At 40.9% G+C, this 25,912-nt stretch overlaps 1 protein-coding gene across 1 annotated transcript in view; it reads right to left on the minus strand.

Annotated features, from left to right (window-relative positions):
* Positions 1–25,912, minus strand: part of LOC130572206 (titin-like) — a 236,009-nt gene that overhangs the window by 153,359 nt on the left and 56,738 nt on the right. The window contains exons 53-98 of the mRNA XM_057363729.1: positions 25,604–25,882; positions 25,231–25,509; positions 24,838–25,125; positions 24,459–24,737; positions 24,020–24,301; positions 23,621–23,899; positions 23,200–23,478; positions 22,828–23,106; positions 22,412–22,699; positions 21,940–22,218; positions 21,450–21,731; positions 20,577–20,855; positions 20,187–20,468; positions 19,419–19,697; positions 19,007–19,294; positions 18,522–18,800; positions 18,149–18,427; positions 17,768–18,046; positions 17,378–17,665; positions 16,958–17,245; positions 15,803–16,084; positions 14,821–15,099; positions 14,424–14,705; positions 13,998–14,276; positions 13,589–13,876; positions 13,085–13,363; positions 12,702–12,980; positions 12,347–12,625; positions 11,917–12,204; positions 11,476–11,763; positions 8,698–8,979; positions 8,150–8,428; positions 7,759–8,040; positions 7,354–7,632; positions 6,591–6,878; positions 6,166–6,444; positions 5,802–6,080; positions 5,428–5,706; positions 4,633–4,920; positions 4,192–4,479; positions 3,377–3,667; positions 2,398–2,685; positions 1,310–1,402; positions 900–1,185; positions 491–671; positions 46–135 (exon numbers count right to left, since the gene is read on the minus strand). Coding sequence (XP_057219712.1) covers positions 46–135; positions 491–671; positions 900–1,185; positions 1,310–1,402; positions 2,398–2,685; positions 3,377–3,667; positions 4,192–4,479; positions 4,633–4,920; positions 5,428–5,706; positions 5,802–6,080; positions 6,166–6,444; positions 6,591–6,878; positions 7,354–7,632; positions 7,759–8,040; positions 8,150–8,428; positions 8,698–8,979; positions 11,476–11,763; positions 11,917–12,204; positions 12,347–12,625; positions 12,702–12,980; positions 13,085–13,363; positions 13,589–13,876; positions 13,998–14,276; positions 14,424–14,705; positions 14,821–15,099; positions 15,803–16,084; positions 16,958–17,245; positions 17,378–17,665; positions 17,768–18,046; positions 18,149–18,427; positions 18,522–18,800; positions 19,007–19,294; positions 19,419–19,697; positions 20,187–20,468; positions 20,577–20,855; positions 21,450–21,731; positions 21,940–22,218; positions 22,412–22,699; positions 22,828–23,106; positions 23,200–23,478; positions 23,621–23,899; positions 24,020–24,301; positions 24,459–24,737; positions 24,838–25,125; positions 25,231–25,509; positions 25,604–25,882 — 12,509 coding nt within the window. The remainder of the gene's footprint in view (positions 1–45; positions 136–490; positions 672–899; positions 1,186–1,309; positions 1,403–2,397; positions 2,686–3,376; positions 3,668–4,191; positions 4,480–4,632; positions 4,921–5,427; positions 5,707–5,801; positions 6,081–6,165; positions 6,445–6,590; positions 6,879–7,353; positions 7,633–7,758; positions 8,041–8,149; positions 8,429–8,697; positions 8,980–11,475; positions 11,764–11,916; positions 12,205–12,346; positions 12,626–12,701; positions 12,981–13,084; positions 13,364–13,588; positions 13,877–13,997; positions 14,277–14,423; positions 14,706–14,820; positions 15,100–15,802; positions 16,085–16,957; positions 17,246–17,377; positions 17,666–17,767; positions 18,047–18,148; positions 18,428–18,521; positions 18,801–19,006; positions 19,295–19,418; positions 19,698–20,186; positions 20,469–20,576; positions 20,856–21,449; positions 21,732–21,939; positions 22,219–22,411; positions 22,700–22,827; positions 23,107–23,199; positions 23,479–23,620; positions 23,900–24,019; positions 24,302–24,458; positions 24,738–24,837; positions 25,126–25,230; positions 25,510–25,603; positions 25,883–25,912) is intronic.

Here is a 25,912-nt window from a genome sequence, read left to right on the forward strand (position 1 = left end):
GCTATGGGTTTGAATATTTCATAAATCAGTCCAAAAATRTTTTACCTCTGTTTGTGAGAGTCGTTGCTGAATAAAAGCTACAAGTTCATCAAACTCCTGATCTTCCCTTTGAGCTTTTTCTGTGAGCTCAATTTCCTATAAAAATGCAGAATATACTCAAAGATTAAAGGATATGAAATGTCAAGATGTCATGTTTATCCAACACAGAATCCATTCCTACATAAAATTTTATGTCACTATACTGCAACCAGCATACCCTGTCATTCTAACAATTGCAGTCAAGTTATGAAGACAGAACCTACTTAGCCAGAAGGCCCATTTATTCTTCCTGGATTTAAGCATGCAAGAAATTGAGAACTGTCAGGAAAAGACCTAAAGAGGAACCAGAAATTCCTGCACACACCATAACTTCAGAGTGTGACATCACATCTGTCCAAGGGAAACATGCTACTCCAAAGAGAGCTGATGCTGCAGTCACACAGTATCTTACCAATCTATGGCTTTCTTCTGCTTGGGTTTGCTTTAGTAACTCAAAGGCTTGCAGGAGGCCACGGAAATCTGTGATTCCATACATGCGAGCATATTTCTCATATTCTTTGGGATCTACATTTTTGAGAAGTTCCAAGATATCAATAGGTTGTTCTTCCTCTTCTTTTCTTTTTGTTGGAGTGCTATTCAAACCAATAACAGGAGTTAACTATACAGCACTTCATTCCTAGAAATATTGAATCAGCTTAGAGCTGCCCTGTGCAGTGGAATCCTTTAACTTAGTCTAGTTCTATTTTAGTACAGTTATTCATATTTAACAAATATTTTTAAATTATATCTTGTTCTGAAATGTATAATAAAAAAGTTTCTTCTGTGTTTATAGAAAATTAATATAAAAACTTTCGATATACCTTTTTAGTTTTGCCCTGAGATCCCCTTCAACAACTTCTTCTTTCTTTCTTTCTTCGACTTGCAGGTTTACACTYGTTTCAATTTCACCATGTTGGTTAAAAGCTACACATTTGTACATGCCAGAATCAGTTTTTATTGCATCCTTTATTTCTAGTTTGGCTTCATCTCCTCTCTGCTGGATTATAATGCGGCCTCCCTGGTTGAGTTGCCTCCATTTTCCCTTCATCCACTTAACATTTGGAATTGGATCTCCTCCCACTTTTGCAATAAATGTTGCAACAGTCTCTGCAGAAAGATGCAAATGAGGAAGCTAAGTCTTTCCAGTCGTTTATCACAGTGGGACATCATCTCAAACAAAAGGTGTAGGTAAATAGAAGACAATGAAAAGAGTTTTGAAAAGAGTTCTTACTTTCCATGACTTTGATACTCTGAGGCTCTGACACAAAATAAAGTTTGCCTTCCACTGCTGCTTTCTTAGCTGCTGGAGCAGCTGCCGGTTTTTCTAAAAAAACAGAGTCAGACAGTTATAATGGATGGCGTCATGTAATAGTTTATGTCTGTGTGTGATGATGCTTCTGAAGGAATTGTAAAAAAAAAAAAAATCAGTTTCTGAGACAGAACAAAATACTATGCAAGAGGTGAAAATGCAAAATAGTTTTAAATTGTTTCAACCAACTTGTGGTTTACTTTACAGGTGAAACTGTCCACAGTTGGTCACATTGTGCTGTTCATTTACTTCAGTCAGGGCATYTATGCTCTCCATGGATGCCAATTCATAGATGGACATACAAATAAAAAGCCCCATATTCAAAATGGATCAATTTTCAGTGATATACTCTCTTTTCAATCTGTTTCTAGATATTAAGCCCTGAGAATTACTTGCACTTTTTTATCAGTGATCTGTTAAATTATCTTGTTTTTCTTTTACATAGTCCTTAGCCTAGTGGCTACCCATGTAGTGAAAAAGAAGTGTATTTGTACATACTGCTGGACTCCTGTGTCCTTTATGCCATGATAAAGCAAGATCTGCACAGAAGGGCTCTATTTACTTCCAGCTAAAAGGTCAAAATATCTTAGAGCTGTAACAGTCCTGAAACACTTAGCCTTTAAGGCCGTATTCGCAAATTACTTTTGTATTTTCCTTTAATAAACACCGCTTTTCAGGTGTTTTCCATAAAACATGCATGTCTAAGTAATTTCAGCCATTTWGCTTGCATTTTCTTAAATTTGGTGTTTAGATTTAGAAAAGAAATTCTTAATCACTTTGTAAGAATATATTATTGATTTTACACTGATCTCTCACCATTTATGTCACTATTGATATATAAATTATTGTTATATACTGTTTTAGCAGATTCTTCAATTTTACAAAGAACTTAAAGTAAATAATTGCTTGTTATTAGATTATTAACTTTTTTGTTCCACAGAAAACAAAGTGGGATGGGGTTTTGGTTGATATTTTCATCATATGCCCCTATTCTCTTCATATTACTGTACCTTTAACTGTCACTTTAGATTTGCAAGTATCAGTGCCAGCTGCATTTGAAGCTTTGCACACATATTCTCCTGAATCTGATTTGGTAACTGCAGCAAGTTCTAGAACAGCTACTCCATTGGCAAAGCTGAAGTTGCATTTGTCTGAAGCTCTTATTTCTCTTCCTGCCTTCAGCCACTGAATCCGGATGGGCTGCGATCCCTGGACATGACAGCTAAGCTGGATGGTATCACCTTCCTCTGCTGCTGCTGGCTGAAGAGGCTGGTCAAAAACTGGAGGCTTTTGAGGTTCTGGAATATGAAAATGTTTGAGTGAATACTCAGCAAAGTATGATCAAGAATATAAGAGAAATACATGTGATCCCTAAGAAGGCGATGGCAAGGAATGGAGGAGGATAAACAGAAGTTTGAGAATGTCAATCATAATGTTAGAAAGCAGAATAAATACCAAGAGAGCACAACAGAGTCTTTCCTATATAAACATGCAAGAAATATCCTTATCCCCTCAGCAAGAACCTTTACATGCAAAAAGTAGTATGAGAACTRAAGCACTATTAGGCTGCAAAACTGTATATAGATCTTTGAAGAAATAAACCTGCAGTTTCCTTCAACACTATTATGATGAAGTGTCATGCTACCACAACACAGTATCAATAGTACCCAAGCTTAGATTGAATTGCACAACCCCCCTGTTACTCCACAGAAAGAGAATGATTAAAAATWCAACAGAAATGTCTCAAACATTCCAATGTTCGCTTTAAATCAGTCATAACAAATTGTGAAAAAGAAGCTTCTCCTTGAAAAGAATTATGTTTTGTTCTAATCACAAAAAAAATTATAATTTCTTGATTTTGTGTCCTTATCTAGGCAAATCACTGCTGTTCAGGTAAGAAAAACCAGCTCATAAGAGAGAAGCTMTATATTTGCAGCTAAATAAAACAAAGAAATGCAAGAAGCAGAGAAAAATAAGACTCCGACCAACCTCTGATAACAACGGAAGATGTACTCAACACRCTTCCTGCTTCATTGGACACTTTACAGGTGTATAAACCAGCATCTGATTGCTCTACGGTCTTTATATGCAAAAGCAAGGTATTGTTTTTGAAAGATATTTCACAGTGAGCGCTTGAATGGACTTCCTGATTGTTTTTATACCAAGCAACAGTCAGAGGCTGAGAGCCAGAAACACGACCCTCAAGTTTAAGTTCATTCCCTTCTGTTTCTTCTACTGCTTCAGACAGTTTCTTAGTAAAAGTAGGTGGAGTTTTTCGTTCTGTAAAAAAAAGAACATAAATTCCATGAAACTATCTTGMGATTAAAAATTCTAATGACAATGTTTCAAGAAAAATGTGAACATTGGGGAATTGRTATTTACTCTTGTTTAAATTGGATATATTTTTWAAGTGAAGTTATGCTAAGATAAACWGCAGGAGTCTTGCTYTTACACTGTCAAAGTGGATTTTCCTGTTTGAAAAAAAAATATCTCTTACATTGATTTAAGTCATACAYCATTTTAAAAATCCCAAGAGTTTGGTCAAGTTCTTAAGAAAGAAATAGGCCAGAGCCTGTTAAGAAAATAGGCCAAAGAAAATGTTTTCTTTCTCCTCCCATTGTTATTAGTGAGCCTTCCTAATTCCTTTAAAAGATTCACAGGTATCTCCACATAGGTATCTCCACATAGGTATGCTCAGGCTACATCTCAAAAGTTTTCCCAAAGTTATCTCTCAGTAATGAAGCCAACTTCCTTTATAATTGCAGGAAGAAAAATGTAAACACAGTGAATTATCTATCCAGTACCTTTAACTACCAGYTGAGCTGTGCAAGAGTCCTTTCCAACTTCATTGCTAGCATAGCACGTATATGTTCCAGAATCTCCCCTGTCAACTTTCAAGATGGTCAAATGGGCTGTGTTGTCTACATAACTGATCTGATAGTTTCTTCCTGTTTTTATTTCTTGCTTATCTTTTGCCCAAGTGACTTTAATAGGCTGTGTTCCAGAGACGTGACACTCAAAATCAGCACTTTCTCCAATAATGCCATCCACAGGTGTAAGAGGGATGTCAAAGAATGGAGGAGTTTTCCCTTCTGAAGAGTGAAAGAAATAAAATATCATCACTTAAAAAACTCAATTTGCTTTAAACTCCGTGAAATAAGAACCTCTTGTGCAACATTAAATCCATATAGAAAGCAAAACTTAGTTTTAAGACATTTCCATTAAATATTCCACAGCCCACTGACCTGTAAGGACAAGCCTGCCACTAGAAGAAGCAGTCCCAATAGCATTGACAGCTGTGCAGGTGTACTGCCCAATGAGGCTCCTGTCTGCCTTCAAAATCTGCAGAGTTGCTACGTTATCTACAAAGGAGGTGTGAACGTTGTAGTCCTCCTTGACAYGCACGCCGTCTTTGAACCAAGACACTTCAATGGGCTCTGAGCCAGCAATGCAGCAATCAAACACAACCGGTAAGCCAACCGTTTCATGAACATCTCTTAATTTTCGTGTAAAAGAAGGAGGAAGTTTACGCTCTGTAAGAAAGCAGGTATTGTACAGTGAGGTCTTTCAAAAGATATGCACCAACTGCTGCACTCTGCCTAATATACTGAAGAGTATGTTGTATTTTTGCTCATAACTTCCAACTAAAAATACTATTTAGAGCACATAATTTATTTTGAACTTGATGCAAAGAGCCCTGTGCAYGTGGTTGCAGGAAAAGAGATGGTCGTTCTGCTCTCACTTAGAGCCAGTGAACCTCAGGACTGCTAATACTAGAAACAATCAAGGCAATATCCTGACCAGGGAAGGAAGATACAGAAGCTTGTAACAGTACAGAAGAGCTGGGGTCAMGAAGTGCTGTATTTCCATTAGCTCTACTGGCAGGCCTTTGTTAGTAGAAGAGAGTGCCACAGGGTGCCTTACACATCAAGAAACAGTACAGTRTTTTATGAGGAAGAGGCAATTATTGTTTTTCAAAATAGCAGAGCATCCTTAAGAAAAATAGGCCATTTCCCTATATTTAAAATTCAAATATTCACCTTGAACTGTAAGCAAAGATGATGAAGAGGCCTCCCCAACAATGTTTTCTACTTTGCAGATGTACTCCCCACTGTCACTACTGTCTACCTGGCTGAAAACCAGAGTAGCAATTTGGTTCTTAAAGTGCATTTTCACYGTAGCAGTTCCTCTCAGCTTTGTATCGCCTTTGTACCATGATACAATCATTTCTCGAGTTCCAGCAACCTGGCACTGCAAGGATGCAGAATCCCCAACAGTCACCTGCACTGGCTCCAAGGGTGTAACGAAGTAAGGTGGTTCTGAAGGACAAAGACACACCATTAGCATGAAAAGATACTGTGTGGTGACCAATAGTAGTTCAAATAAGAGTTGAAGGGATGCTGGCTTGACGCACCTAGTATTGTGATTGTACCATGACAATTATCTTTCCCAGAATCATTTTCAATATGACAAGAATACTGCCCCTGATCTTCYAGTTTGCTGCTAGGGATTTCCAGTATGGCGGAAGTTTCTGTAGTGGTGATGCTACATTTCTCAGAGTGCATTATTTTCACTCCATTTTTCTTCCATGTCACTGAAATTGGTGGAGTACCCATRTACGTGCATTCCAAGATTAAATTTTTCCCTTTCTCTACACTTAAATCATTCACCTTCTTCACAAATTTGGCTGGTTCTATAATGAACAACAGGAAGAAAACCAGTTAACTACAGCCAAGAGATCATCTTCAGAAGCATAAGAAGCAGCAGTCTGGACAAACCTTTGACAAAAAGATGTGTTGTGCAAGAACTTTTCCCTGCCTCGTTAGAGACCTGGCAGGTGTAGTCTCCACTCTCAAGTGGTTGTACATCAAACAGCTCCAGTTCTGCAACTGAGTCTTGCAAGGTGATATTGCATCTGGGTCCTGGTACTAGCTCAACACTGCCTCTGAACCATTTAACTTCCAGGGGAGGGGAACCTTTTACGATACTAGTAAAGGTTATGTTTTCCCCAGATAAAACATCCAGTGGTTYAGGCTTCTTCACAAAAGATGGTGGTTCTAAGCACACAAATAAAACACACAGAGAAGTACATTTGAACTTCTTTTGAAGATCACAGTAATCAGAAATATGCAAAAAAGAAGAAATGAAATCTTTCTGAAAATAAATTTGGGCCCTCTGACTCTGGCTTCTTACTGATACTGACCTCTAACACTCAAATATGTGCTGCATTCATCAGACCCAGCTACATTAGTAGCAGTGCATGAGTAAGTTCCCATATCAGATTCCTGAAGTCCATTCACTTTCAGAGAACAGGTATTGTCTGTAAGAGTAGCCTGATACTTCTCTCCACTGGTAATCTCTTGTCCATCATGAAACCAGGAGACCGTAATAGGTGGTGACCCATAAACTTTGCACTCCAGCACAGCAGAAGAACCCAGCTGACCATATGTTTCTTTCAGTTTTCTTGTGAAAGAAGGAGGTATAATACGATCTGCATTTGTTTCAAAATAAAAATAAAAAGAAAAATTACCATACAGGGTTCTTGAAATGCAGGAAGTTCTCCATGCATAATAAAATTAGTGACCTTTCTTTTCCTGTATCTGCTTTGGCAATCCACTCTGACACATCTAAATATTTGAAAAATTGTTAATGGTTAAGGATATGCTGGAACTTTCATTCACAGTCTTTGAGGAACAACATTTATTTTTACTGTTCTTTTTCATAAGGAACAGCATTATACCAACTGTCCAAGATCACATGTAGGTTAAAGCTGAAGATATCAAGTCCTTTCAATACTTCTTGCCCCTCAGAGTTTAGGTAGGTGTCTACTCTTGATGCCTGTCAAAGTGGCATGCCAAGTACTCCTAAGATTGTACAAGTCTCTTMGATTGCCAATCACAAAAAACACTTTGCTATCTGAAGGAGCTAAAGGATCAGATGTGATTCAAAAAGAGTAGTCAACTAACCTGAAACATGCACTGAAGCTGTACAGCTGCTTTTACCAACACTGTTTTTCACCTCAAAAGTATATTCTCCAGTGTCTTCTARTGTTGCATTGAGGATCTTAAGCCCAGATACTTTATTGAAGAAACTGATTTTATATTTATGGTCAGTGGACAGTTCATTACCATCCTTAAACCACCTAGCAGTAAGCTCTGGTGTGCCATCTACTGTGCATTCCAGAGTACAAGAGTCTCCAGCTGTAACTTTGACTGGGCCTGGCTTCTCTACAATGACTGCAGGCTCTGCAATGAAATGCAAGTCAGAAAAATTTTAAAAACAAAAATGCAATAGTTATTGGTGTGATTAAAATTTAAATGTTTAAGTATCTTAAAACACATTGTGGGTTTGTTTTTTTTAGTGCTACCAACCTAGCACTTTCAGCATGGCAAAGCATTCCTGAACTCCAGCATCATTTTTTATCTGACAAATGTATTTCCCAGCATTGGATGGTTCTGCATTTCCAATCTGCAAAGTTGCAACGTTTTCTGAATAGGAGATCCAAAGGTTATCGCTTTCTCTGATGATTTCCCCTTTGTCTTTTAACCACAGAACAGAAATGGGCTGTGATCCTTGTACGGCAGCCTGCAGTTCGATTGACTCTCCAACTATGACAGTGAGATCACTCAGCTTCTTCACAAAGGTTGGTGGCGCTATTTAAGAGAAGACATTAAAGAGTAAAAAAACCTGCCAGGCCGGAAAAGTAGGAGAAGAATGGCAGGAASAAAGAAATACCAGGAAGATGCCAATCTTTGTACAAACCTCTTAGTGTTACAGARCCAATACAGGAGTCACTTCCCACATCATTTACAGCCTTACAGTGATATTCACCAACATCTGCAGTATCCACACTAAGAATGTGAAGACTAGCTACGAAGTTCTCAGACATGACCTTATACTTCTTGCTGCTCCGAATTTCTCGCTTGTCTTTATACCATGAAATCTGGAATGGAGGAGTGCCCTGAAGCTCACACTCCAGATGAATATCMGACCCTTTCAAGGTCTCAACTGGATGGGGCTTCTTGGTAAAAATGGGGGGTGCTGGAAAAAAGAAAAAAGAGTTATCATTTGTGTTATTTGARGAAAAGAGATTAAAGAGGAGAGAAGATTCAAGTATAATGATAAATAAATAACAAAGACAAACAATAGGTAAGAAAGATCTATCTGCCACAGAGATCAGAAAGAGACAAGAGGTTTGCCATCTAGTCAGACAGACTTTGGCCTCTGACAGAAGAAAGTGGGATTTAAGAGCTTTTCCGAAGGGAGGATTCTTGCAGCTGGAAAGGGAAGGTAATCGCTGAGATTCTGACCTTTCACTCTCAGCGTGGTGCTGGTGCTTGCACTGCCYGCTGCATTCCGAGCCTCACAAGTGTAGTCACTGCTGTCTTCAACACTGAGGTCCTGCATTTCAATGACTGCCACCGAATCCACAAAGGACATTCTGTATTTTTCACTGGGATGGATTTCAGTTTCACCTTTATACCAGGTGACTTTGATTTCTGGAGATCCACCTATTTTGCATTCATAGGTTGTGGAATCGTGCTCTTTCACAAGTTTTGAGGAGTCTAGTTTCTTAATAAACCTTGGTGGTTCTGGAAAGCCAAAAAGGGGAGATTATGCTTTGAATTGAACTAATTGTTTAAATAAACAGGGATATATGTAACTGAAATTGTAAACTTTAGGGACTTAAGCAAAAATTCTGATTTTGCAATTGCTATGAAACTTTTTTAGATTGTTTTAAATCAATCCAAAATCCAGATTGAGAATCAAACAAGTTTTCCATATTCATCTCATTAAATTTTCCTTACTTTATTGACCTACTGTACCTCTCCTTTTATGTATTTGCTACAGATTAGTTGACATGTGTGGTTTTCTTTACAAAATATTCTCTTGTAATATATTTGTAATCAAAATGCCTGATGGAAATGCAATAATCCAACTTGTTCAGCCAAGAAATTTATTAAAAGCATTTCTGTATAGCAACTTCTTTATATCCTGTGATTAATGATTAATATAGACAATAAAYGTATCTGCATTATAACCCCTCACATGTTTAATGCAAAAATGAACATAAAGTTGCACATAAGGAATAAAAGTTAAGGAGTTTAGGAGGCAAACAAAAGAGCTTAGAAACAATCATGCCAAGGAGATTTATGAGATGACTGGTATTACAGAAATTGGTGTTAAATGTTCTGTGACTGAAAAGTAAAACAGGTGGTTACATTTTGTTTCATAAGGAGAGGAAAGGAGTGGAAGTTTGATACTTTTCATCAAAAGTACCATCCGGATGATTATAATCACAAGACTGAATGCACACAGATCAAAGATATAGCTAGTGAAACCAAGAGGTGGTAATGTGGGCACAACAAACAGATCTCTCTGCAAAACAGGATGGAGTGCTTCTTTGTGGGACTGTCTGTAAAGTGTAGGAAGAATATCTTATTTATTGTGAATTATTTCAACCTGTGGGACAGTTCCAAAACATCCTGTGTTGTTAGAAACAAAACTTACTGGGTTTCTAAAAATAGGRATTATGGTTAGTTAACATCAGGACTCTTGGAACCATAGTAATTTACTATCAGATTTCACTTTGAGAAAGAGTTATTTCTCTGCATGCTAACAGTTGCTGAGTAGTCACAATGATTCCACTCCTTTCAAAAAACAAGGACATACACATTAGTTAGGTATATATTTAGAACGTAAAGCAGTTCTAGAACATAAAGCAATTGTTAAAAGTACAAATGGGGAACATTAGATGTTAAAGTGAGAAAGGTAATAAACAGCTGTGAGGTTTTCAAGGTCTATTAAATGAAAAATCATAATTCTACAAACTAAAGGCTGCATGTCATAGCAGTGAGATGGCATTGSTCAAGTTAAACACATGCAAATCAATGCACCCCAAAAGACTGCCCTTTCAATTTCTATAGGAATTGGCTGAAAACAATGAACATCACTAATTTTACAGTTCAGGGGAAACTGTACAAATTCTAAAGAACTCGAGGGAGTGTCAGTAAATTCAGGATCAAAAAATCAAAACTCCTCAGGATTTTATGAGTAAAGATTTGAAGAGTAAGAAAATAAATAAGGTCTTGTGGGATCATTTTATGAATGGTAACTCTGTTCAAATAAAGCTATTAGCAATAATATAATTAATAATAAACAGAATTATGATAGTGGTGGAAAAAAAGCTTTAGATCATTTAAAGATGTTTGCTTTTTTGCCATAATCTTTCAATGCATTTTGTTAGTCAAGCTACATAATACAGCATCCCTACTTATTACTCAATCCAGGTAATTCAGTCTTCCACATTCTTCCGACCCCCACCAAGAAAAATGTTCATGGTTCAAATATGCTTGATATATATAAAGCATTTTAAAAGTAATTGATACAAAATCTTGCTATTAGTGATTCAGCTTCCTGTGTTATTTTTGTCTTAGATAGTAGAATGATTTAACCTTGGAATATCCTCCCTCCTTCCCCCCCAAATTTGTACAGAGGAAAGAGAAAAAAAAAAAGAGGACAGAAAGTGCTAAAGCAACAGGGACCTTTTAACTCAGGCATAATCTAAGGTCRAGAGGTGGGGAAGTGTTGGGTGGAATGGATATTTGACACCAAAGCTGCTCTCAATTCCTTCAAATTTGCTGTTTAGAAAACCAATTTTCAKTGTTTTCAATCTGAATGAGTAAAACTATTTGCAGGAGGTGCACATGCAGTGAAAAGTTTTTTAAGTGTCAGAAGTAAACTGAATATCTTTGAGTTTCCTTTCACTCCCCTGGGCAACCTAGCAACTGTCACTGCTGGAGAAAAATTTTAGGAAGAGGTTTTGCTAGCCAACAGGACCATTCGTAAAGGCATAACAGAGTGATAAATGAGAGTTAATGTTTCAATGGAAGAATGAGAAAAATCATATACTGTACCAGATAAGAAGAAATATCAGTAAGTATTTAAGTATTACAATAATATTTAAGTGAAATAAGGCATCTCAGTGTAACCTCYTGTTAGTCACACATGCCTGCATTCAGGACTGTGACTTCCAGGTGTCTGCCTTGCAAATAAAGCCTCATAAATGCTAAAGACTGCAGCAATACCTTGTACAGCCAGCTGAGCTGCGCATGCRTCCTTTCCAACGCTGTTGCTGGCAGTACATGTGTAGAGTCCAGCATCCCCTTTACCAACTTTTAGGACTGTCAAGCTGGCAGTGTTTTCCACCAGTGTCATTTTGTAGTTGCCACCTGGACGGATCACTCTGTTGTCTCTGGTCCAAGTAATCTTCATGGGAGCAGAACCAGTCATGTGGCACTTAAAGGTTGCGCTTTCCCCTAGTGCCGCATCGATAGATACCGGCTTGATGTCAAAGAAGGGAGGTTGTAGGTGTTCTGCAAAGAGGAAAGCATGGCAGATCTCACCACCAAGCCTGCCTCACCACGCCATGTCCCTGGCCACCATACAATGGATAGGGTGGAAAAAGGGTGGAGAAATAAAACAGCAAAGACATAAAAAAGATTGCCATTAAACAGTGAGCTACAAACCTGTGAGGAGAAGTTTGGCACTGGAAGAGGCAGTCCCCAGAGCATTTTGGGCTGAGCAAGTATATTTGCCACAGTAATCCATACTAGTTTCCAAGATCTGTAAAGTTGCAATGTTGTTAAAGAAGGCTGATTGCACGTTATCAGTGTCGCTTAAGAGATCCCCTTCCTTGTACCAAGACACCTGGATAGGCTCTGAGCCAGTTATGCGGCAGTCAAATGTCACTGGGGCACCAACCACCTCCTGAATATCTTTTAGTTTTCTGGTGAATGTAGGGGGAAGTTGACATTCTGCAAAACAATAATAATCACCACTATCAGTAGGAARCCAACCTAGAATTAATTATCTTTGAAATTAATAAAACCCCCTTTCTGTAGACAATAAAGAGTTCCTACAAACTACCCCAGAAAAGAGTGGCCCTTGGCCCATCACCTTTAGCAACAAGCAAAGCTGTGGAGGTGGCAAAGCCAATGCTATTTTCTGCTTTGCAGATATATTCTCCAATGTTGCTGTCCTCTACAGCGGAGAATGCCAGTGTTGCCACATTGTTCTTGAAGTGCATTTTGTAAGTCTGTGTTGATCTGAGCTTGGTGTCGTCTTTGTACCAGGACACCTTGATTTCTGGTGAACCGCCAATCTGGCATTTTAAGACCAAGGGCTCTCCAACCTTCACCTCTACACGGTCCAGTTGTGTGACAAAATAGGGCGGTTCTAGGGAAGGAGAGAGCATGGTGAGCAGAGGCAGAATATTGCCGAGGTGCATTAGGGGGATCGGGGTGATGGATACCTAAAATGGACACAAGGCTGTGGCAGACATCCCCACCCGCCTCATTTGCCACTTCACAGGTATATTCGCCTTCATCATCCTTTGTGCTGTTGAAGATTTCAAGAATGCCAGATTTTTCAGTCGCTGTAACAGTGCAGCGTGGAGATTGAGCAATGGGCATGCCATTTCTTTTCCAGGTGACAGAGATGGGAGGGGTGCCAATGTAGCTGCTTTCCAGCACAATGGACTTCCCCTGCTCCACACTGAAATCACTTAGTTTCTTCACAAAGACCGCAGGCTCTGTGGGAAGGTATAAATCAATAGTAAGAGGGACAGCTGTGGAAGAGCTGCAGGCAGAGAGTGAACGAAGATAACCGTGCGTTCACGCACACACCCAAACACACCTTTCACAAAGAGCTGGGTTGTACATGAGACACTGCCAGCATCATTGGTGACCACACAGGCGTAGTCCCCGCTGTGGCCTGGCTCCACGTTGTACAGCTGCAGCTGTGCCACAGACTCAGTGAGAGAGATGGAGCAGCTGCTGTCTGGCACCAGCTCCCTGATGCCTCGGAACCAGGTCACTTTGAAGGGAGGACTGCCCTTGATGTGGCTGGTGAATGTCACATTTGATCCAGGCATAACTTCCTGGGGATCAGGTGTCTTCACAAAAGAAGGTGGTTCTAAGGATCAYGCAAAGAAATGAAACAGGGACAAAGATATTAATAGGAAGGTCTCCAAGGGGAGGAAAATGAGCAGGTTTGAGTCGAAAAAAGAAGAAAGCATGAGAAAAAAAAACAAACCCAAACCAAACAAAATGTGCAAAAGAAACCATGGGAAGCCAGAGGAAAGAAAGAGAAGAGGGAAGAAGAATTTTGTTGAAGGTGTGGCAGTACCCTTCCACTGACCTTGTACAGTCAAGAAGGCACTGCATTCGTCAGATCCAGCCACGTTGGCTGCCACACACGTATATGACCCTGTATCTGTGACATCCAGGGCATTCAACTTCAAAGCACAAACATTATCCAAGAAAGAGATTTCATATTTTTCTCCACTAGCAATCTCATTCCCATCTTGAAACCAGGACACAGAAATGGGGGCTGTGCCGGACACTTTGCACTCCAGCAGTATGGAGGATCCCAGCACCCCATTCGTTTCCTTTAGTTTTCTTGAGAATGAAGGAGGAACAAGGCGATCTAAGTAGGACAGGGCAGAAGAACAAGATAAGTGTTGAGGTCTCTTTCAATGGAAAGAAAAGGGGAAAAATTTAAAGTTTTCTTTAAAGACAAGTGTGAACAACAAAGACATAGAGCTGACCTGAAACATCAACTGAAGAAGTGCAGCTGCTGTCCCCCACTTCATTGTGCACCTCAAAAGTATACAAACCCCTGTCTCCCCTGTCTGCAGAAAATACTTTCAAAGTGGATATATTGTTGAAAAAGGTAATTTGGTATTTGCGGTCACTCTTTAGTTCTCTGCCATCTTTGTACCACTTGGTGACAAGCTCAGGGGTTCCTCCTACTTTGCACTCCAAGGTGAAAGGATTGCCAGCCATAACTGTGATCGGCTCAGTCTTCTCTAAGATGACTGCTGGTTCTGAAATAGGAAGGGAGGAGTGTGTGTGTCACAGGGAAATCTACCCACAAATTGGTGAGCACAGGGTGCAGGCAGAATACAAAGGCTGGCTGAGCCAATTGTGCAAGCTGTGTGATACAGCACCTATGTGGAGCAGGCTATACCCACCTAGGACCTGCAAAAACGCAGAGCACTCCCGCATGCCAGCATCATTTTTGATCTGACAGATGTACTTCCCAACATCAGTTCCCTCTGCACTGGCAATCTCAAGAGTTGCAATGTTGTCCATAAACCACATTTGAATGTTTTCACTCTCCCTAATAACTTCACCCTTATCCTTAAGCCAGACAACAGAAATTGGTGAGGATCCTTCCACTACTGCCTGCAGGGCTGTTGGCTCCCCGATGAAGATTGCAGTGTCACTCAGCTTCTTGGCAAACCGTGGAGGTTCTGATGGCAAAAACAAGGAGGCAGAGGACAGTTACTCATGCATGCTTTCCTGGAAGAACGACAACCAGGAGATCAAGAAAAGAGGGCAATGGTGTTTATCCTCTAGCATACAAACCTTTGAATTTCACTGGGCAGGTGCAAGTGTCGCTTCCCACCTCATTCATAGCTTTGCATTGATATTCTCCAGTATCTTGAGATTCCAGATTGAGAATATGAAGACTGGCAACAGAGTGCTTTGCTGTCACCTTGAACTTCTTGCTGCTCCTGACCTGCCTCCGGTCCTTGAACCAAGCCACCTCAAAGGGTGGGGTGCCTGCTATCTCGCACTGAAGGATAACATCTGCGCCTTTAAGAGTGTCCACAGGGCTTGGCACCTTGCTAAAAACAGGTGGTTCTATAAAAAAAGAATCACATCATAATGTGTGAGCCTGCTTCTCTGGGTGGCTTTCAGGATAGTAGCAAGAGGAAACACATTCAGGAAGAGGGCCTACGCTTATATTGTAAACACATATTTAGCTTTTAAATATGTGGCCTCACCTCTAAAAAATCTCAGCACTCGCAAAGGGCAGAAAATATGATACTTCTGCACCTGTTTGGAGTCACTGCTCAGTGTCCTTCCCCAAAAGCCACTCTCCCTGCACTTCAGGATCACATTCCAGCTTCCTCTCTTTCTAGTCATGAAAGCTACAATCAGTAGAGCTCTACAATCACAGCCTCCTCTTCCGCCTTAAATTTCATTCCTGTCAGGATTCCTGTGTATAAAGAGGAGGCAGAGGGATGGCTGAAAGTATTCCCAGCTCCCTCACCATGGCTGCTGTTCCATCTAGTTCATGCTTCCTTTGTGATCTGAAAAGCTTGCCTTGCTCAGCCTGCAATTGACTTGAATGGGGAGACAAGGACTGACTGCATAGTGCTGGGATCTCACCGCTGTTTTCTGCCTGATCTCTGCTCCTTAAGCACAGCAGCACTTAAATGCAGGAGCAACTGGAGAGACACTGGCCCAGCAGCCAGCAGCTGCTGCAGCAGCAGTGGGATGTGCAGCTGGGAGCAGGGCTGGCAGCCAGAGATTGTGGTGGAGTGCGGATCCGTGTGCTAACCTTTCACTGCGACCGAAGTGCTGCAGCTGGCTGTGCCGGCAGAGTTGTGGGCTTCACAGATGTAATCCCCTGCATCTTCAGTGGTGGCACCCGAGATGGTCAGCATTGCCACCGAGTCTACAAAGGAAATGTGCAGCCTGTCGCTTGCCTGGAGTGCCTGATCATTTTTGTACCACGCGATTCTGATCTCGGGTGTGCCACTGATTGTACATTCAAGTTGCACTGTGTCCCCCTGCTTCACGAACCGCAAAGCTTCGGGCTTCTTGACGAATTTGGGAGGTTCTGCAGAACAGAATAAGCATGTAGAGAATTATAGCCTACCTGTTTGCCGTGTGCAATCTACAGCTGAACGAGAGTTCTGGGAGGCATAAGAGTACTAAGGCAAAAAAATAAACTTGTTACAGAAGTTGGGCGCATCCATAACCAGAGTTCCCTCTCAAGAAAACACACAAGGTGAAGAAAGTTAAGACGACAACTACAACTATGTTCTACCAGTTTTGGACCCCCACATCAGACACAGCTGCAGCTGTAAAAAATACACAAAGGTTGGTTGCTCCACCCAAGTAAAATTTTGCTGTTAACTTTGAGTGGTAACAAGTAACAAGGTTCCCCGGTCAGCATGAAAGATTTGACAAGCCCTCCATCCCTGGGAGCAACAAAAACACGGTAGGGAYAGTTTCAATTTCTTACGCTCGTTTAAAGTACATTTCTTTAAGAAGAAATTAAGTGATTTATAGTCTAGATTAAATTAACAATTCAGAACGYTAACTGAAATATTTAGCAAATCCGAAAGAGTCACCAATGCAGGCCAAGAAATGCAAGGTAGAGCTGTTTTTACTAACCACCATTTTCCACATAGCAATTGCTATGAGTGACGACCACAGTGTCTGTAGTTTAAGTATTAAAGTAAAAAGCAGTGTGATGCAACTCTCCACACAAACAGGTGCTTTTCTGTTTGGGGATTTTTTGCAGGCACACAAGACTTTGGCTGTTACACAGTATGATGGGAGAAAGTCATTACATGGTTTATGTCTGGGGTGTGGAAAGCGACTGTCTATAGATTTCTAAACTAGAAATGGTAGAAGATCAAAGACAAAGAGACCTCTTACCCAAGAAAAAGAAAACACACAAACAAAGGTGATTCAATCTTAATACCTTTGACACTGAGTTGGGCTGAGCAAAAGTCCTTCCCAGCTTCATTACTAGCTTGGCAAGTATATTGGCCAGAGTCTCCTTTACCCACTCTGAGCACTCGAAGGTGAGCTGTGTTGTCTGTGAARGTAATGTTGTAATTTCGCCCAGTTCGGATCTCCTGACCATCCTTGGACCAGGTTATGTGGATTGGCTGGGCTCCCGTAACGTGACATTCAAAGTCAGCACTTTCTCCAAAAGGCACATCAATGGATTCTGGTTTGATGTCAAACACAGGTGCTTGCTTGGGTTCTAGAAACACAAGAAAACCAAGTAATACTCATACCTCAGAAAAAGGCTAATCCAACACAGAGATACCATCGCATGCATGAAATAAGAGGGAGAAGCCTGTGATCCAAACAAAAGKTCTGTAAGCCAACACACCTGCCACTGTGAGCCTAGCACTTGAGGTGGCAGTGCCCACAGAGTTGGTGGCTGTGCAGGAGTATTGCCCAGTGTGACTCATCTCGGTTCGCACCAGCTGCAGCACCGCAACGTTATCGACAAAGGATGTGTGCATAGTGTGGTCATCCTTCAGCTGCACACCGTCTTTGTGCCAAGTGACAGTGATGGGCTCTGAGCCATTGAGACGACACATAAGCTTAAGGGGTAAACCAGCAGGATGCTCGAGGTCCTTTAATTTTCTTGCAAAGGAAGGTGGTTGTTTGCGCTCTGGAAGAAAGCAAGTAAAGGATAAATAACACCCCAGGAAGCAATTTTTTAATAGTTTTGCAAGACAAAAAGAGTTTTAGCAAGCTAATATAAAATCATCACCTTGGACTGTTAAGAGAGCYTTTGTAGATGCAGTTCCTACACTGTTTTCTGCCTTGCAGGTATATTCTCCACTGTCGTTGATAGCCACTTTGTTGAAAATAAGTGTAGCAACACTGTCTTTAAAGAACACTTTATACTCAGGAGTAGAYCTGAGTTTTGTATCACCTTTGTACCAAGACACAGTAATTTCTGGTGTTCCAGCAACCTGGCATTGTAATGTTGCATAAGACCCAACTGACAACTCAAGAGGTTCCAAGTGTGTAACAAAGTAGGGAGGTTCTAAAAAAAGAGAAGTAATTAGACAGGCTTATTGTAGTGCCAGGCTTTGGAAATCATACACTTGAAAAAAAGGCAAAGAAAAGAAGCAAAAGGAGCACACACCTAGGGTAGAGACTACAGCCTCACAAACATCTCTTCCTGCCTCATTTTCAATGTGGCAAGTGTAYTCTCCTGCATCATCTTTGGTGCTGTCAAGTATTTCCAGGATGCAGGATTTCTCTGTGGTGGTGATGCTACACTTCTGAGACTGAGTGATGGTGTGGCCATTCCTCTTCCATGTCACAGAGATGGGCAGGCTGCCTGTGTAGGTGCCCTCTAGGATGATCGACTTACCAGGCTCCACAAACTGATCACTCAGTTTCTTCACAAAGACAGCTGGCTCTAAYGAAAGGTAAGTCACAAATGTTGAGCACAACATGCCAAATGGAGAGAAGGAAACAATAAGATAAAATAGAGAGAYATCATTTTTACAAACCTTTTACTGTAAGATGTGTTGTACAACTTGCCCTGCCAGCATCGTTAGTCACTAGACATGTGTACTCTCCACTTTGGGAAGGMGTTACATCAAACAACTCAAGCTCCACCACAGACTCCTCCAAGTAGATATTGCAATTGTCCCCTGGCACAAGTTCATTAGCCCCTCTAAACCAGTTGACCTTAAAAGGAACGGTTCCTCTGACAACACATGTGAAAGTGATGCTTGCACCTGGCAAGACATCCAGGGGCTCTGGTGTCCTCTCAAAAAATGGTGGCTCTAAATACACAAAAGAAAAAGATAGATAAGACAGGTTGCTGCAGCATAGCTCTCGTATTTCCACACACCTACTGAAGATAAAGAGCAAAATCTTTATTTTTCTGCCAAAAATTGTCCCCAAGAATATTTACAAAAGACTGCAGGTAGTTTCAAGAGAGAAAGAGCAAAGAATAGCTCAGAGAGCTTCCTGACCATCACATACCCACCTTGTACAGTCAATACAGCACTGCATTCATCTGAGCCAGCCACGTTGGTTGCTTTGCAGGTGTAAGTGCCAGTGTCTGAGTGGCTCAGTGAATTAACTTCTAAAATGCATAGGTTATCTGAAAAGGAGATTTGGTGTTTCTCTCCACTGACTAGCTTAAGTCCATTTTGGAACCAGGCAATAGTAATAGGAGGTGAACCTGACACTTTACATTCCAGCAGTGCTGAGGAACCCAAAACACCAGGGGTTTCCTTTAGTTTTCTTGTGAAAGAGGGTGGAATGATTCGATCTGCATAAGAAAAAATAATAAATCCATGGTTAGAGAGAAAGTAAGAATAGGAATCAAAGAAAGTACTGAGAATATGACCAAACAAAAGTTTTTATAAAAATTAGAAGAAAGCTACCCAACTAACCTAAAACATCAACCGATGCTGTGCAACTGCTCTTCCCCACGTCATTTTGCACTGCAAAAGTGTACAATCCACCATCTTCCTTTTCYGCATCCATAATTTTAAGTATAGATACATTATTGAGGAAAGTGATTTTGTATTTTTGGCTGCTGGTCAGCTCTTTGCCATCCTTGAACCACCCAGTGGAAAGCTGTGGTGTGCCAGCTACTTTGCATTCCAAAGTACAGGCATCTCCTATAGTAACTTTCATTGGCTCTGCTTTCTCTACAATGACTGCAGGCTCTGGAAGGAGAGATGGGTAACATATACAGTTAAAACAGGATTTGATTTGTATTAGCTACAAATATTATAGCATTCTGAGATGGTGTTTACACATGTGACACTAAGGAAATTTTGATTTGTTGGGGTGTGGAGTTTCTTACAGCTGTTTTTTCCATCCTTTCTGTTACCCTAAACTGCAAATTTTTAGATACTTTCCAAAATTATTTTAATTTTAAAATATATTTTAATTTAAAATAAAAAAATACTTTAACGTCTCTTCAAGCAGGCATGAGCAGCAGGCATGACAACAGAGTGGTTCCTTTAACCCCTACCCCTGGACAACTGGAAATATGGAACCTGACTTCTGCTTGTTGGGGAGAGAAGGGTTCTCTATTTTCATTGTTTTGGACTCAGAGACATAAGCAAAGTATACAGCCTTCACTAAATGGCCAAGTTTCTAACTTTAAAAAAAAAAAAAMAAACTTCCATGAACTTGTGCTTTTTACCAACCTAGAATAGTTAAGGTAGCCATACACTCGCGACTTCCAGCATCATTTCTGATCTGACAGGTGTATTTTCCAGCACTGCTTGTCTCTGTGCGCATAAATTGTAAAGTTGCAATATTTTCCATAAATGTGATCTTCGTRTTCTCACTTTCTCTGATAACTTCCTCTTTGTCTTTAAGCCACTGCACAGAAATTGGCTCAGAGCCCTCCACTCTTGCTTGTAACTCTACTGGTTCACCAACCACAACAGTCATGCTGTTTATTTTAGTCAAGAATTTTGGTGGTTCTGAAGAAGAAATATGCAGTTATAGTAAATACTCACAGTGTTTCCGCAAAGAAGAGCTAGGCAGTGCCATTGGGAGCACTGCAGAAAACACATGTACCAGTACTTTACCTTTCAGCTTCAMAGTGCAAATACAAGTGTCACTTCCTACGTCGTTCTGTGCTTTGCACTGATATTCACCAATATCTGCAGCTTCGACACTAAGAATACGAACACTCGTGTGGTAGTTTTTGGCTGTAACCTTGTATTTCTTACTACTGCGGATTTGTCTCCTGTCTTTGAACCAGGCAACATCAAATGGAGGTGTTCCTGAAATCTCACATTCCAGGCTAACCTCAGATCCTTTGACAATGTCTACTGGAGAAGGCTTCCTGCTAAAGACAGGAGGTTCTAACAAGGGAAGAAAGGAACATTTAGAAAGTAGTCTGAAGCAGTTTGATCAACAAATAGTCTACTGATACCAGCTTTTGAAAAATGAGACTGCTGAGAGTCTACAAAATGGGCAAGATTCTCCTCATTTTATGGACACAATATGAAATGAACTTGCACAAAGGTGAGCATTCAGGGCCCTTAACTCCCCTGAAGAAAAGGTAAACAGAGGGGTGACCTTTGGCAAAGCGGGTACGGGGCTCATTTAGTTGGCAGTAATCTGCCATACAGGGTGTACAACTGATTCTAGTCAGTTTGTGTCTGCTCTTTCTCTTCACATTTCAGCTCCCTGACACAGCAATTCTCACTACGAACTGTCTCAGATATTAAAAACTACAGAACTCGGGAACAACTAGCTTAGGGCTCATCTGCATTAAGAACACCATCTCTCTTGTTTAGATGCCTGCAGAGAGGTTGAGGGGGCATCAAGAAACAAACATGAAGAACAGGGCAGTCCTAAAATAAGAACTCAACCTCATGATCCTGTGTATTCCTAAGGGATACAACCACCAGGGGAAAAATAGGATGGAGACAGAGAACAAGAGGACAGCTAACCTTTCACTGTGACTTTGGTGCTACAGCTGGCCTTGCCAGCAGGGTTGTGAGCTTCACAGATGTAGTCACCGCTGTCATCGGTACTGAGATGATTCATTTCAAGCACAGCCACAGAGTCGATGAATGATGTCCGGAATTTTTCACTGGCAACAATTTCATGGTCGTTTCTAAACCACACTACTTTCATCTCTGGAGATCCACTTACTTTGCACTCAAGCCGGGCTGAGTCACCCTGCTTAACTACTTTTGCTGCCTCTAGCTTCTTAGAAAACTTGGGTGGTTCTAAAAGACCAAAAAAATTGGGGTCAGAAAGGTCTGAATTAATACTGGAAAGAAAAAAAAAGGAGGGAAAAGAAACAAACAGGTGTGGGTTGCAAACACAGGGTAGGGAATTCACTGGACAGTGCATCGGARATCACCAAGGTGGGCTTGGCAAAAAGGAAAGAGAAAAAAGAGACAAAAAGACAGCAACACAAGAAAGAGTGCACACCTGTTACCACCAGTGTTGTAGTGCAAGAGTCACTGCCAACGTCATTTGAAACGTGGCAAGTGTAGTGCCCACTCCTAGAAGAATCCACTGAATAGAGGGTTAAGAACCCAGTTGAACCTTCAATCCCAATGAAACAAGTTGGACCAGATACAAGCTCTAAATCTTCTTTGAACCACTTTACTGTAAAGGGTGGTGTTCCTTTTAKTGTGGCCTTAAACTCCACTGTGGAATCTGGTATGGCTTGCTGGTTTTCAGGTTTTACTAAGAAGCTTGGTGGCTCTGCAGTTTTTAAGAAAAAGACATACTCAGTTACATCAGAAACGTCTAAGAATGAAGAAAATTAGTGAGGCAAGCATGGGGACCAAGTTTTCAGCCTTAAGATTAAGATGTATAAGAGTGTTATGTTAGCATAAGATTTAAGGTATTTTCCCAGCATTTATCACAGATAAGAAGTAGTAAAAGAGCTTCAAACCTTTTACAGTCAGGACAGCACTGCAAGAATCGCTTCCAGCAACATTAGAGACACTGCATGTGTAATTTGCACTGTCTGCCAGCTCTAGATTAGCAATCTCCAGTGACATAGTGTTCTCATGGCAGAGGCTTCTATATTTTGCACTGTCAGTTATCTCTTTTCCATCCTTAAACCATTTGGCAGTAATGGGGAGTGACCCAGAGACTTTGCACTCCATTTGGATAGAAGATCCCAGAATGGTATCCTTTTTGGTTAGCTTTTTGATAAATACGGGAGGAATTGATTGATCTGCTCAACATAAAAAATAGCAGAAACATTCTGATTAACTTCTTGCTTATCTTTCACAGAGATTATTTTTATTACTTTTTCATTCCCTCCCTGATGGATTGGCAAATTTGCCTTATGTCAATACAAACCTAGCACAGTCAGAACAGCTTCACAGGTGCTACTTCCGAAGTTATTTTCAACCTTAAAACTGTATGTACCACTGTCCTCCTTTGATACAGGTTCAATCCTGAAACTGGCCACATTGTTTTCAAAGCTCATTGTGTAGTATCTACTGGGCAGGAGCTGCTTGCCATCTTTGTACCATCTTACTCGGAGCTCTGGTGTCCCAGCCACAGTACACTCCAAAGTCACGGGGTCTTTTTCAGTGACTTTAAGTGATTTAGCCTTTTCTATGATCTGTGCAGGCTCTGAGGTATAAAGAGTATAAAAATTATAGCAGTTAGTGACAAAGACAGGGAACTGACTTTCCAAGTACTCGTGAGGTTACACCTTGTACACACCTTGTACATAAAGCAAAGCAAAGCACTTCTCCATGCCAGATTCATTCTTTGCCTGACACGTGTATCTCCCTCTGTGGCTGAGGTCAACATTTGTAAGCTTCAGTGTGGCCACTCTGTTCTCGAAGGTAATGTGGTGGTGCTCATCGTCTTCTAGTATTTTCTCATCTTTTATCCATGACACAGATAAGGGTTGAGCACCTGCTACGACRCACTGAAATAATGCATCCCCTTTCAAAACGCTAGTGACATTCTCCAGCTTCTTGGTGAAGGATGGTGGTTCTATGGTGTGAGTTTTGTTTGTTGTTCAGAAGAGAAGTCGTGGAAAGGGAAGAGGAGAAAGAGAGATCATATGAAGTAATCCCACATAYTACACTTTAGCTGGGGTGTATAATGTTTGAGGTCTGCTTCCTATAAGACTGACCTTTTAAGCTGAGTCTTGTGCTACAAGAACAGCTCCCGCCTTCATTTGATATAATACACTGATAGTCACCAACATCTGAGACATCACAGTTAGTCACATTAAGAGTAAATACTGATTCTTTGGTGGAGATGGCGTATTTTTTGCTGCTGAACATCTCCTTGTTGTTCTTCAGCCACTTCACCTCAAACGGAGGGGTACCAGTCACCTCACACTCTAGTGTGGCCTCTGAGCCCTTCACTACCTCGGTGGGACTCAACTCCCGAACAAAGGTTGGAGGCTCTATAAAAAAGAATGAGGGGAAACCAGGCAGTAACCATAAATAGTTTTGAGGGGAGAAGAAGTATCTCATACTTCTCACCCCAGATATGTCTCAGAGACGACAAGATGTTGAAAACCAACCTTTTACTTTCAGCTCGATGCTGCAGCTCTCACTACCTGCATCATTGTGAGCTTCACAAACATAAATCCCACTGTCTGCCACTCTGGCTTGAGTGACTTTCAAGGTGGCTAAGCCATCTATGAAGGAGATGCCGTACTTGGCTTGGTCAGTCACTTCATTCCCATCCAGGTACCATGTAATGTGGATCTCTGGCGTGCCTACAACCTGGCACTCAAAAGTGGTGGACTGTCCTTCACGCAAAGCTACTACAGAAGTTGGCATCTGAATAAATCTGGGGGGCTCTAGAAGATGGACAGAGAAGTTGAGGCTTTATAATACTCAAGGTAGGAATAAAAATCCCCAGAATTTAAAGAAAAAAAAAAGAAGCTTGAAAGGTTTTGTCCCCCTCCCACCAAAACTGCACAGAAAAATCAGAACAAAAAAAACGGGCTTGCACACCTTTTACAAACAGAGTTGCTTTGCAGGTTGCAGTCCCCACATCATTGCTTATCTGACAAGTGTAGTTCCCAGAATCAGATGTCCTAGCTGAGAAGAGCTCCAGAACACTGGAAGTGTCATCCTTCCAGACAGATCGGCTGGCTCCAGACAGGAGCTCCTGGCTGTCTTTAAACCACTTTATCTGCAGAGGAGTAGACCCTTTCACCAGTGCTTTGAACTGAACCCTAGCATTGGGCACAACCTCTTGAGACTGGGGTTTTTCCACAAAATATGGYGGTTCTACAACAGGCAAAAAAGGAAGAAAAGGGATTACTCTGAGATGGGGAAATCCACAATTACCAATAAGATACCTAACACAGGACAAAGAAGAAACTCAAACCTTTGACTGTCAAGAATCCACTGCATTGGTTGCTTCCTGCTTTATTTGTTGCTTCACAAGTGTAAGATCCACTGTCAGTGCCTTCCAGATTATTTATTTCCAGAAAAGCRGTATTATCATGGAAAGAGTATTTGTGCTTTTCACTTGCTGTTATTTCTTGGCCATTTTTGTACCACTGGATACTTATAGGATGAGAACCAGACACTATGCACTCCAGATGGACAAAAGACCCCTTAATGCTGTCCATTTTCTTGAGTTTCTTTGTGAATTTAGGTGGTATAATGAGATCTATCCAAGACAGAGTAAAAAGACAAAATATGAAATTCAGCCGTGATTGTGCTCAGGAGCAAACATTTTGTGTCCGAAAAGCAGTAAGAGAGGGCCCATACCCACCTAGAACATTAATGYTGGCAGAACAGCTACTGCTCCCAACATCATTCTGAACCTCAAAAATGTATTCTCCACTATCTTTCTTCTCTGCATGAAGCACCTTTAAGACTGAGACAGTGTCTGTAACACTGAGCTTATATTTTGGGCCCAATGTCAGTTCCTTGCCATCCTTGAACCATTTGGCTGTAATAGGTTTTGTTCCTGAAAATTTACACTGCAAGGTTGCTGGGTCTCCCTCAGTCACATCTATTGACACAGCCTTGTCCACAATTGTAGCAGGTTCTGTTGTAAACAAGGACACAGATTGTTAAGGGCATCTGTAAAAATCACAAGGGAATCACCTGGGATCATTGCAAGCCCTCAGGGTAAGACCAACCTTTGACAGTCAGCAGAGCAGAACACCTCTGAATTCCTGCCTCGTTTTTAGCCTGACAGAAATATTTCCCATCATGTTTCAGCTCAATAGATCTCACCATAAGAGTGGCAACATTGTTCACAAAGGTCATTTTGATATTGCTGTCTTCAATCACTTCGTCATTGTCTTTTAACCAGGACACAGTGATGGGCAAGGAGCCTTTAATAGCAGCCTGAAACACAACTGTGCCCCCTCGAAGGGAGCTAATGTTTTCCATCTTCTTCAAAAACTGCGGAGGCTCTGGCAGAAAGAAAGTGGTGATGTAAGTAT

The sequence above is a fragment of the Malurus melanocephalus genome, unplaced genomic scaffold, assembly GCF_030028575.1.
Source record: "Malurus melanocephalus ecotype Western Australia unplaced genomic scaffold, MMel_1.1 scaffold_30, whole genome shotgun sequence".
Classification (NCBI taxonomy): domain Eukaryota; kingdom Metazoa; phylum Chordata; class Aves; order Passeriformes; family Maluridae; genus Malurus; species Malurus melanocephalus.